We start from the raw sequence: 13,824 nt of genomic DNA, 5'->3' as shown, positions 1-13,824 counted from the left end.
TTATTTTACATCCCTATATAATAGACTCTGAGACCGGGTCTGTGATTTCAATGAATCAAAGATGCTGTCTGGGGGCGGGGTCTGATTGTAGCCAATCAGAAATGCCGGTAGGCAAGGAAAGCAGTGAATATGTATCAAGGATAATGATTGGATCTGGAAGTACAGCCGCCGGAGCAGTTACAGCCACAGAAGACTCGATAAGTATGTCGTGCTTTAACCCTTTTGCTTCCTTTTTTTAGAGTGATTCCCCTGGCCAATCACAGGCATACCAATACTTGACATGGCTGTGATGGGGCTGGGAGTGGGTTTTCTGCAAACGAAAAGGTATGAATATTGCCAACTTTTGAGCAAAGTGCTTGGGTAGCCGAGCCCAAACCAAACCGGCCAAGGCTCCTACCAAATCTGAAATTGGCGAATAGTTTCGCTCATCTCTAATGTTTTGAACAGGAAGAGGTAGACGACCCCCTCAGTCCTACAGTTCGCAGAATGCATGCCTTTATATAGTCTTGCCGTAGTTGTCCAAGTGAAAGTATTGGACGCTTCTACATATTTACAGAAGGAACATTTCCCACATTTGAAAGCAGCCATTTGTCTATGGTCAAGCCATGTTGTCGTTCTTTTAGGACTCGGAGGGTTATAGATACTAATGGATATATGATCATTGGTCCGTTAATGATCTGCTCTTCCTATACATGATGGCAGGAAATGGGGGAATCAAATCCCAGATATCATGATCCGCCCTCCAGATGTCCTAGTGTTTACTATTGATCTCATGAACTCTTGTCGCATGATCATCAAAACTGCGGATGGTAGAGTTATCGACTTTCTGTTGAGATTGTAAGAGCCCCTACCATCGGGTCCCTGTGCTGTAATACAAGCTGCTGATTTCAGCCTGCCAGAGACTGGGGACGCATAGCAGTGACACTCGCCAATGTCAGCTGCTGGCCACTGCCTACAGAGGAGGATGCCACGTTACGTGGGAGCCAAAGGAGGGGAGTAGAGGGTTTTTTTGTTTTTAATGCATTGGAGACAGATTGGGGACTGTATATACCAGGATGGAGGCGCATATATGCCAGGATGAGAAATATACACCAGGATGGGGGTAACTGTGACGGGGTCCTTCTCACATATCACACAATCAAGAGAGCGAGAGATGAGTAAGCAATCCAAAGCATATTTATTCCAGGCAATCCAGAATGTCCATCAACTAATCTATAATAATCTAATAATCTAATAATATAAATGTCCCGGGGATCAGTCACACTCCTCCAGCAGTCCTTCTCCAGGGAAATCGAGGTTTCTCACAGTCTCTCTGGGGGGTCACGTTCAGCCCAGAGGATCAATCTTCGTCCTTCTCTCTTCAAGTTCTCAAACAGACTGCCTCCTCCCCCCAGGTAAGCAAAAAAGTTAGGTGGATTCCAGACCCCCTTCCCCACACCTAGGGAGGACAGAAGTGCTTTAAGGAGTTATAACCCTGCAGACAATACAATGTACACACAAGCAATACAAAAAATGGACAGTGAACCACGCCTAAAACAAACCAAACACTGAAGAAACTCGAATCCAAAACACTGATTGTGATAAGAATTCAGTGCGCGGCATAAAGTGCTGATATACTCCCTGCATCGAGGCTCCTCCGTACAGGGACGCTCCTCTCAGCTGAGGCCACGTGTGCACCGTGGTATCTTTACTGCTCGTGAACCTGTGACTGGTCTGAGAACATCACGCGGCTCATGAGATATTGGACCTGATTGTGGAGCGGTGCCAAAAGAATCAAGGTCGAACTCCAACCCAAGGCCGAAATCCAACTCAAGGCTGAACTCCAGAGCTGCAGAGAAGATCTGCCAGGATTCAGTGTCTCCTCAGTTCTAAAAACAAGCCAACACTGCCCCTCGTGCCACAAACCTCCTCCACCAGTGTGTCCCCCTCTTATACCGCATCCCCCAGTGCGTCCCCCTCTTATACAGCATCCCTCAGTGCGTCCCCCTCTTATATCGCATCCCCCATGTCTGGCACTTTCTACCGTACAAAACATACATCAGCATTTCTCAGCTTCTCTTTCACAGATCCTGGGAAGTTTCATGGAGCAGGACTCTGTTAATAACGTCTCCTTGATTTTCACACAGAAATTGGAGCTTTCTTCTTGGATTGATCTGAGGAAAAAAAAACCAAACATTTCATAATATACTAAGAAAACAATCAGAACATGTCAAAAATATAAAATGTTTGTGAAAATAATCAGCTCACCACTAGGGGGAGCTCAGTGTATACAGAGATACATGATAAGATCCTGTCTGCAGCCACCACTAGGGGGAGCTCAGTGTATACAGAGATACATGATAAGATCCTGTCTGCAGCCACCACTAGGGGGAGCTCAGTGTATACAGAGATACATGATAAGATCCTGTCTGCAGCCACCACTAGGGGGAGCTCAGTGTATACAGAGATACATGATAAGATCCTGTCTGCAGCCACCACTAGGGGGAGCTCCCTGTATACAGAGATACATGATAAGATCCTGTCTGCAGCCACCACTAGAGGGAGCTCCCTGTATACAGAGATACATGATAAGATCCTGTCTGCAGCCACCACTAGGGGGAGCTCCCTGTATACAGAGATACATGATAAGATCCTGTCTGCAGCCACCACTAGGAGGAGCTCCCTGTATACAGAGATACATGATAAGATCCAGTCTGCAGCCACCACTAGGGGGAGCTCAGTGTATACAGAGATACATGATAAGATCCTGTCTGCAGCCACCACTAGGGGGAGCTCCCTGTATACAGAGATACATGATAAGATCCTGTCTGCAGTCACCACTAGGGGGAGCTCAGTGTATACAGAGATACATGATAAGATCCTGTCTGCAGCCACCACTAGAGGGAGCTCCCTGTATACAGAGATACATGGTAAGATTCTGTCTGCAGCCACCACTAGGGGGAGCTCCCTGTATACAGAGATACATGATAAGATCCTGTCTGCAGCCACCACTAGGGGGAGCTCCCTGTATACAGAGATACATGATAAGATCCTGTCTGCAGCAACCACTAGAGGGAGCTCAGTGTATACAGAGATACATGATAAGATCCTGTCTGAAGCCACCACTAGGGGAGCTCAGTGTATACAGAGATACATGATAAGATCCTGTCTGCAGCCACCACTAGGGGGAGCTCCCTGTATACAGAGATACATGATAAGATCCTGTCTGCAGCCACCACTAGGGGGAGCTCAGTGTATACAGAGATACATGATAAGATTCTGTCTGCAGCCTCCACTAGGGGGAGCTCTCTGTATACACAGATACATTATAAGATCCTGTCTGCAGCCTCCACTAGGGGGAGCTCCCTGTATACAGAGATACATGATAAGATCCTGTCTGCAGCCACCACTAGGGGGAGCTCCCTGTATACAGAGATACATGATAAGCTCCTGTCTGCAGCCACCACTAGGGGGAGCTCCCTGTATACAGAGATACATAAGATCCTGTCTGCAGCCACCACTAGGGGAAGCTCCCTGTATACAGAGATACACGATAAGATCCTGTCTGCAGCCACCACTAGGGGGACATCCCTGTATACAGATATACATGATAAGATCCTGTCTGCAGCCACCACTAGGGGGAGCTCCCTGTATACAGAGATACATGATAAGATCCTGTCTGCAGCCACCACTAGGGGGAGCTCCCTGTATACAGAGATACATGATAAGATCCTGTCTGCAGTCACCACTAGGGGGAGCTCCCTGTATACAGAGATACATGATAAGATCCAGTCTGCAGCCACCACTAGGGGGAGCTCAGTGTATACAGAGATACATGATAAGATCCTGTCTGCAGCCACCACTAGGGGGAGCTCCCTGTATACAGAGATACATGATAAGATCCTGTCTGCAGTCACCACTAGGGGGAGCTCAGTGTATACAGAGATACATGATAAGATCCTGTCTGCAGCCACCACTAGAGGGAGCTCCCTGTATACAGAGATACATGGTAAGATTCTGTCTGCAGCCACCACTAGGGGGAGCTCCCTGTATACAGAGATACATGATAAGATCCTGTCTGCAGCCACCACTAGGGGGAGCTCCCTGTATACAGAGATACATGATAAGATCCTGTCTGCAGCAACCACTAGGGGGAGCTCAGTGTATACAGAGATACATGATAAGATCCTGTCTGAAGCCACCACTAGGTGGAGCTCAGTGTATACAGAGATACATGATAAGATCCTGTCTGCAGCCACCACTAGGGGGAGCTCCCTGTATACAGAGATACATGATAAGATCCTGTCTGCAGTCACCACTAGAGGGAGCTCCCTGTATACAGAGATACATGATAAGATCCTGTCTGCAGCCACCACTAGGGGGAGCTCCCTGTATACAGAGATACATGATAAGATCCTGTCTGCAGCCACCACTAGGGGGAGCTCAGTGTATACAGAGATACATGATAAGATTCTGTCTGCAGCCTCCACTAGGGGGAGCTCCCTGTATACAGAGATACATGATAAGATCCTGTCTGCAGCCACCACTAGGGGGAGCTCCCTGTATACAGAGATACATGATAAGATCCTGTCTGCAGCCACCACTAGGAGGAGCTCCCTGTATACAGAGATACATGATAAGATCCAGTCTGCAGCCACCACTAGGGGGAGCTCAGTGTATACAGAGATACATGATAAGATCCTGTCTGCAGCCACCACTAGGGGGAGCTCCCTGTATACAGAGATACATGATAAGATCCTGTCTGCAGTCACCACTAGGGGGAGCTCAGTGTATACAGAGATACATGATAAGATCCTGTCTGCAGCCACCACTAGAGGGAGCTCCCTGTATACAGAGATACATGGTAAGATTCTGTCTGCAGCCACCTCTAGGGGGAGCTCCCTGTATACAGAGATACATGATAAGATCCTGTCTGCAGCCACCACTAGGGGGAGCTCCCTGTATACAGAGATACATGATAAGATCCTGTCTGCAGCAACCACTAGAGGGAGCTCAGTGTATACAGAGATACATGATAAGATCCTGTCTGAAGCCACCACTAGGGGAGCTCAGTGTATACAGAGATACATGATAAGATCCTGTCTGCAGCCACCACTAGGGGGAGCTCCCTGTATACAGAGATACATGATAAGATCCTGTCTGCAGCCACCACTAGGGGGAGCTCAGTGTATACAGAGATACATGATAAGATTCTGTCTGCAGCCTCCACTAGGGGGAGCTCTCTGTATACACAGATACATTATAAGATCCTGTCTGCAGCCTCCACTAGGGGGAGCTCCCTGTATACAGAGATACATGATAAGATCCTGTCTGCAGCCACCACTAGGGGGAGCTCCCTGTATACAGAGATACATGATAAGCTCCTGTCTGCAGCCACCACTAGGGGGAGCTCCCTGTATACAGAGATACATAAGATCCTGTCTGCAGCCACCACTAGGGGAAGCTCCCTGTATACAGAGATACACGATAAGATCCTGTCTGCAGCCACCACTAGGGGGACATCCCTGTATACAGATATACATGATAAGATCCTGTCTGCAGCCACCACTAGGGGGAGCTCCCTGTATACAGAGATACATGATAAGATCCTGTCTGCAGCCACCACTAGGGGGAGCTCCCTGTATACAGAGATACATGATAAGATCCTGTCTGCAGTCACCACTAGGGGGAGCTCCCTGTATACAGAGATACATGACAAGATCCAGTCTGCAGCCACCACTAGGGGGAGCTCAGTGTATACAGAGATACATGATAAGATCCTGTCTGCAGCCACCACTAGGGGGAGCTCCCTGTATACAGAGATACATGATAAGATCCTGTCTGCAGTCACCACTAGGGGGAGCTCAGTGTATACAGAGATACATGATAAGATCCTGTCTGCAGCCACCACTAGAGGGATCTCCCTGTATACAGAGATACATGGTAAGATTCTGTCTGCAGCCACCACTAGGGGGAGCTCCCTGTATACAGAGATACATGATAAGATCCTGTCTGCAGCCACCACTAGGGGGAGCTCCCTGTATACAGAGATACATGATAAGATCCTGTCTGCAGCAACCACTAGGGGGAGCTCAGTGTATACAGAGATACATGATAAGATCCTGTCTGAAGCCACCACTAGGTGGAGCTCAGTGTATACAGAGATACATGATAAGATCCTGTCTGCAGCCACCACTAGGGGGAGCTCCCTGTATACAGAGATACATGATAAGATCCTGTCTGCAGTCACCACTAGAGGGAGCTCCCTGTATACAGAGATACATGATAAGATCCTGTCTGCAGCCACCACTAGGGGGAGCTCCCTGTATACAGAGATACATGATAAGATCCTGTCTGCAGCCACCACTAGGGGGAGCTCAGTGTATACAGAGATACATGATAAGATTCTGTCTGCAGCCTCCACTAGGGGGAGCTCCCTGTATACAGAGATACATGATAAGATCCTGTCTGCAGCCACCACTAGGGGGAGCTCCCTGTATACAGAGATACATGATAAGATCCTGTCTGCAGCCACCACTAGGGGGAGCTCAGTGTATACAGAGATACATGATAAGATTCTGTCTGCAGCCTCCACTAGGGGGAGCTCTCTGTATACACAGATACATTATAAGATCCTGTCTGCAGCCTCCACTAGGGGGAGCTCCCTGTATACAGAGATACATGATAAGATCCTGTCTGCAGCCACCACTAGGGGGAGCTCCCTGTATACAGAGATACATGATAAGCTCCTGTCTGCAGCCACCACTAGGGGGAGCTCCCTGTATACAGAGATACATAAGATCCTGTCTGCAGCCACCACTAGGGGAAGCTCCCTGTATACAGAGATACACGATAAGATCCTGTCTGCAGCCACCACTAGGGGGACATCCCTGTATACAGATATACATGATAAGATCCTGTCTGCAGCCACCACTAGGGGGAGCTCCCTGTATACAGAGATACATGATAAGATCCTGTCTGCAGCCACCACTAGGGGGAGCTCCCTGTATACAGAGATACATGATAAGATCCTGTCTGCAGTCACCACTAGGGGGAGCTCCCTGTATAAAGAGATACATGATAAGATCCAGTCTGCAGCCACCACTAGGGGGAGCTCAGTGTATACAGAGATACATGATAAGATCCTGTCTGCAGCCACCACTAGGGGGAGCTCCCTGTATACAGAGATACATGATAAGATCCTGTCTGCAGTCACCACTAGGGGGAGCTCAGTGTATACAGAGATACATGATAAGATCCTGTCTGCAGCCACCACTAGAGGAGCTCCCTGTATACAGAGATACATGGTAAGATTCTGTCTGCAGCCACCACTAGGGGGAGCTCCCTGTATACAGAGATACATGATAAGATCCTGTCTGCAGCCACCACTAGGGGGAGCTCCCTGTATACAGAGATACATGATAAGATCCTGTCTGCAGCAACCACTAGGGGGAGCTCAGTGTATACAGAGATACATGATAAGATCCTGTCTGAAGCCACCACTAGGTGGAGCTCAGTGTATACAGAGATACATGATAAGATCCTGTCTGCAGCCACCACTAGGGGGAGCTCAGTGTATACAGAGATACATGATAAGATTCTGTCTGCAGCCTCCACTAGGGGGAGCTCTCTGTATACACAGATACATTATAAGATCCTGTCTGCAGCCTCCACTAGGGGGAGCTCCCTGTATACAGAGATACATGATAAGATCCTGTCTGCAGCCACCACTAGGGGGAGCTCCCTGTATACAGAGATACATGATAAGCTCCTGTCTGCAGCCACCACTAGGGGGAGCTCCCTGTATACAGAGATACATAAGATCCTGTCTGCAGCCACCACTAGGGGAAGCTCCCTGTATACAGAGATACACGATAAGATCCTGTCTGCAGCCACCACTAGGGGGACATCCCTGTATACAGATATACATGATAAGATCCTGTCTGCAGCCACCACTAGGGGGAGCTCCCTGTATACAGAGATACATGATAAGATCCTGTCTGCAGCCACCACTAGGGGGAGCTCCCTGTATACAGAGATACATGATGAGATCCTTTCTGCAGCCACCACTAGGGGGAGCTCCGTTTATACAGAGATACATGATAAGATCCTGTCTGCAGCCACCACTAGGGGGAGCTCCCTGTATACAGAGATACATGATAAGATGCTGCCTGCAGTCACCACTAGGGGGAGCTCAGTGTATACAGAGATATATGATAAGATTCTGTCTGCAGCCTCCACTAGGGGGAGCTCTCTGTATACACAGATACATTATAAGATCCTGTCTGCAGCCTCCACTAGGGGGAGCTCCCTGTATACAGAGATACATGATAAGATCCTGTCTGCAGCCACCACTAGGGGGAGCTCCCTGTATACAGAGATACATGATAAGCTCCTGTCTGCAGCCACCACTAGGGGGAGCTCCCTGTATACAGAGATACATAAGATCCTGTCTGCAGCCACCACTAGGGGAAGCTCCCTGTATACAGAGATACACGATAAGATCCTGTCTGCAGCCACCACTAGGGGGACATCCCTGTATACAGATATACATGATAAGATCCTGTCTGCAGCCACCACTAGGGGGAGCTCCCTGTATACAGAGATACATGATGAGATCCTTTCTGCAGCCACCACTAGGGGGAGCTCCGTTTATACAGAGATACATGATAAGATCCTGTCTGCAGCCACCACTAGGGGGAGCTCCCTGTATACAGAGATACATGATAAGATGCTGCCTGCAGTCACCACTAGGGGGAGCTCAGTGTATACAGAGATACATGATAAGATGCTGCCTGCAGTCACCACTAGGGGGAGCTCAGTGTATACAGAGATATATGATAAGATCCTGTCTGCAGCCACCACTAGAGGGAGCTCCCTGTATACAGAGATACATGATAAGATGCTGCCTGCAGTCACCACTAGAGGGAGCTCCCTGTATACAGAGATACATGATAAGATCCTGTCTGCAGTCACCACTAGGGGGAGCTCCCTGTATACAGAGATACATGATAAGATCCTGTCTGCAGTCACCACTAGAGGGAGCTCCCTGTATACAGAGATACATGATAAGATCCTGTCTGCAGTCACCACTAGAGGGAGCTCCCTGTATACAGAGATACATGATAAGATCCTGTCTGCAGTCACCACTAGAGGGAGCTCCCTGTATACAGAGATACATGATAAGATCCTGTCTGCAGCCACCACTAGGGGGAGCTCCCTGTATACAGAGATACATGATAAGATCCTGTCTGCAGTCACCACTAGGGGGAGCTCCCTGTATACAGAGATACATGATAAGATCCTGTCTGCAGTCACCACTAGAGGGAGCTCCCTGTATACAGAGATACATGATAAGATCCTGTCTGCAGTCACCACTAGGGGGAGCTCCCTGTATACAGAGATACATGATAAGATCCTGCCTGCAGTCACCACTAGGGGGAGCTCCCTGTATACAGAGATACATGATAAGATCCTGTCTGCAGTCACCACTAGAGGGAGCTCCCTGTATACAGAGATACATGATAAGATCCTGTCTGCAGTCACCACTAGAGGGAGCTCCCTGTATACAGAGATACATGATAAGATCCTGCCTGCAGTCACCACTAGGGGGTGCTCTCTTTATACACACAAAGGTATATGATAAGATCATGCCTGCAGTTGCCAGTAAGGGGTATTATAATATACAGGATAAGATATTTATTGTACATATATTTTGTATTTTATAAAAATGGACTAAGAAAAAAAAAATTGAAAAAGAGGGAATAGGAAAGTCCACACTATGCCAGGAGATTATTTGGATTGCAAACACAAAGGGTTAACAAATATGAACAGGTTGGTACAGATTAATTTATAAAGTGCCATTATAATCGATATGGTTAATCAGTGAATTCGGAAAAATCCTTAATACTGGGAAATGGTAATTCAGCCCCATATTATAATCACTGAAGCATATTTTACAAATGCCGGCCTCCTAGGAAGCCCCATAACATTGTAATAAGTAACAGAAGATATTTTTAGCATAATAGATGCATAGAGAGAATTAGAAGAATGGGAAATATCACAAAGTAAGCTGTTCATACCCTAGGATTAGTAAAAAGCAGACTCCTGGTGGTGGTGGCACACATGGGAGAGGGGGACACCCCAACGTACGTTTCGTAGAGACCTGTTATTATTTTATCGGGGGGATTAAACTGTTACACCCAATGGTCTAATGGGCTTTTTAAAAAGGACACATACATCAGGTGACCAGAAAATAGGCAATCATATGACCACCAAAAGCCGCTCATACGCCCAAGAATGCCTCTTCATTGAGGTCTCCGGCCCAATAGTCAGTGAGGTCGGCGCATGTGCAAGGAGTGAGGTTGCACCACCATGACTCCCGCACATGCGCTGAGTTATGCTAAAGACATGAGGGAAGGTGAGACCAAGGAGACAGGAACGCAGCGCACGCGGCCAAAAGTGAGTACAGCATGTCAGTGATGGATCCTATGATGGCAGCAAAACATTAACAAAGGGGGTAAAAAAGGGATATCAATGTATAGAACATCCATAAGTGAAAAAGTGATCACACAGATGAATATGGACACATAAACAGCAAAGATAATGTCAGATGATTCCAGAAGACAACACATGGGTGAATGGTCAATATCCTGACGATGAAAACTCAAAATCTGATAAATGAGCAATAAATGATCATATCAACTAAAAAATAGATTACATAAGCTTCTCGCGGTCATGTGACCTGTTCTGTGACCTCATGTATGTGCGTAACAACATGTTTATATTTGAATTAAGAATTACTTTCTGCTTCCAATTCAAATAATCTCCTGGCGCAATGTGAACTTTCCTATTTACTCTTTCTTCTATTTTTTTCTTGGTCCAATTTTATACAGTACTAAATATTTGTACAATAATGATTACAATTTAATGTTTATTTATGCAACAGACTCCTTTTTTCGCTTATGTACAGTTAGGTCCAGAAATATTTGGACAGTGACACAAGTTTTGTTATTTTAGCTGTTTACAAAAACATGTTCAGAAATACAATTCTATATATAATATGGGCTGAAAGTGCACACTCCCAGCTGCAGTATGAGAGTTTTCACATCCAAATCGGAGAAAGGGTTTAGGAATCATAGCTCTGTAATGCATAGCCTCCTCTTTTTCAAGGGACCAAAAGTAATTGGACAAGGGACTCTAAGGGCTGCAATTAACTCTGAAGGCGTCTCCCTCGTTAACCTGTAATCAATGAAGTAGTTAAAAGGTCTGGGGTTGATTACAGGTGTGTGGTTTTGCATTTGGAAGCTGTTGCTGTGACCAGACAACATGCGGTCTAAGGAACTCTCAATTGAGGTGAAGCAGAACATCCTGAGGCTGAAAAAAAAGAAAAAATCCATCAGAGAGATAGCAGACATGCTTGGAGTAGCAAAATCAACAGTCGGGTACATTCTAAGAAAAAAGGAATTGACTGGTGAGCTTGGGAACTCAAAAAGGCCTGGGCGTCCACGGATGACAACAGTGGTGGATGATCGCCGCATACTTTCTTTGGTGAAGAAGAACCCGTTCACAACATCAACTGAAGTCCAGAACACTCTCAGTGAAGTAGGTGTATCTGTCTCTAAGTCACCAGTAAAGAGAAGACTCCATGAAAGTAAATACAAAGGGTTCACATCTAGATGTAAACCATTCATCAATTCCAAAAATAGACAGGCCAGAGTTACATTTGCTGAAAAACACCTCATGAAGCCAGCTCAGTTCTGGAAAAGTATTCTATGGACAGATGAGACAAAGATCAACCTGTACCAGAATGATGGGAAGAAAAAAGTTTGGAGAAGAAAGGGAACGGCACATGATCCAAGGCACACCACATCCTCTGTAAAACATGGTGGAGGCAACGTGATGGCATGGGCATGCATGGCTTCCAATGGCACTGGGTCACTTGTGTTTATTGATGATATAACAGCAGACAAGAGTAGCCGGATGAATTCTGAAGTGTACCGGGATATACTTTCAGCCCAGATTCAGCCAAATGCCGCAAAGTTGATCGGACGGCGCTTCATAGTACAGATGGACAATGACCCCAAGCATACAGCCAAAGCTACCCAGGAGTTCATGAGTGCAAAAAAGTGGAACATTCTGCAATGGCCAAGTCAATCACCAGATCTTAACCCAATTGAGCATGCATTTCACTTGCTCAAATCCAGACTTAAGACGGAAAGACCCACAAACAAGCAAGACCTGAAGGCTGCGGCTGTAAAGGCCTGGCAAAGCATTAAGAAGGAGGAAACCCAGTGTTTGGTGATGTCCATGGGTTCCAGACTTAAGGCAGTGATTGCCTCCAAAGGATTCGCAACAAAATATTGAAAATAAAAATATTTTGTTTGGGTTTGGTTTATTTGTCCAATTACTTTTGACCTCCTAAAATGTGGAGTGTTTGTAAAGAAATGTGACAATTCCTACAATTTCTATCAGATATTTTTGTTCAAACCTTCAAATTAAACGTTACAATCTGCACTTGAATTCTGTTGTAGAGGTTTCATTTCAAATCCAATGTGGTGGCATGCAGAGCCCAACTCGCCAAAATTGTGTCACTGGCCAAAGATTTCTGGACCTAACTGTATCTCTGTATACAGGGAGCTCCCCTAGTGGTGGCTGCAGACAGGATCTTATCATGTATCTCTGTATACAGGGAACTCCCCCTAGTGGTGGCTGCAGACAGGATCTTATCATGTATCTCTGTATACAGGGAGCTCCCCCTAGTGGTGACTGCAGACAGGATCTTATCATGTATCTCTGTATACAGGGAGCTCCCCCTAGTGGTGACTGCAGACAGGATCTTATCATGTATCTCTGTATACAGGGAACTCCCTCTAGTGGTGACTGCAGACAGGATCTTATCATGTATCTCTGTATACAGGGAGCTCCCCCTAGTGGTGGCTGCAGACAGGATCTTATCATGTATCTCTGTATACAGGGAACTTCCTCTAGTGGTGACTGCAGACAAGATCTTATCATGTATCTCTATATACAGGGCACTCCCCCTAGTGGTGGCTGCAGACAGGATCTTATCATGTATCTCTGTATACAGGGAACTCCCCCTAGTGGTGGCTGCAGACAGGATCTTATCATGTATCTCTGTATACAGGGAACTCCCTCTAGTGGTGACTGCAGACAGGATCTTATCATGTATCTCTGTATACAGGGAGCTCCCCCTAGTGGTGGCTGCAGACAGGATCTTATCATGTATCTCTGTATACAGGGAACTCCCTCTAGTGGTGACTGCAGACAGGATCTTATCATGTATCTTTGTATACAGGGAGCTCCCCCTAGTGGTGGCAGCAGACAGGATCTTATCATGTATCTCTGTATACAGGGAGCTCCCCCTAGTGGTGGCTGCAGACAGGATCTTATCATGTATCTCTGTATACAGGGAACTCCCTCTAGTGGTGACTGCAGACAGGATCTTATCATGTATCTCTGTATACAGGGAACTCCCTCTAGTGGTGACTGCAGACAGGATCTTATCATGTATCTCTGTATACAGGGAGCTCCCCCTAGTGGTGGCTGCAGACAGGATCTTATCATGTATCTCTGTATACAGGGAACTTCCTCTAGTGGTGACTGCAGACAAGATCTTATCATGTATCTCTGTATACAGGGCACTCCCCCTAGTGGTGGCTGCAGACAGGATCTTATCATGTATCTCTGTATACAGAGAGCTCCCCCTAGTGGTGGCTGCAGACAGGATCTTATCATGTATCTCTGTATACAGGGAACTCCCCCTAGTGGTGGCTGCAGACAGGATCTTATGTATCTCTGTATACAGGGAGCTCCCCCTAGTGG

The 13,824-nt window shown here is 46.7% G+C and overlaps 1 protein-coding gene across 2 annotated transcripts in view; it reads right to left on the bottom strand.

Moving 5' to 3' along the window:
• Positions 1 to 1,210: 1,210 nt before the first annotated feature.
• Positions 1,211 to 13,824, bottom strand: part of CD72 (CD72 molecule) — a 47,184-nt gene continuing 34,570 nt past the window's right edge. The window contains exons 5-6 of one of the 2 annotated variants that reach the window (XM_075344111.1): positions 2,038 to 2,153; positions 1,211 to 1,438 (exon numbers count right to left, since the gene is read on the bottom strand). In XM_075344111.1, coding sequence (XP_075200226.1) covers positions 2,039 to 2,153 — 115 coding nt within the window. In that variant the 3' untranslated portion in view covers positions 1,211 to 1,438; position 2,038. Of the gene's footprint in view, positions 1,439 to 2,007; positions 2,154 to 13,824 lie in introns of those variants that run through there. The other variant, XM_075344103.1, reaches the window with a different exon arrangement.

Source organism: Anomaloglossus baeobatrachus, chromosome 1 (assembly GCF_048569485.1).
Source record: "Anomaloglossus baeobatrachus isolate aAnoBae1 chromosome 1, aAnoBae1.hap1, whole genome shotgun sequence".
Lineage (NCBI taxonomy): Eukaryota > Metazoa > Chordata > Amphibia > Anura > Aromobatidae > Anomaloglossus > Anomaloglossus baeobatrachus.
Note: the sequence above shows the minus strand (reverse complement) of the source record. Positions and strands in the feature narration are given on the sequence as shown.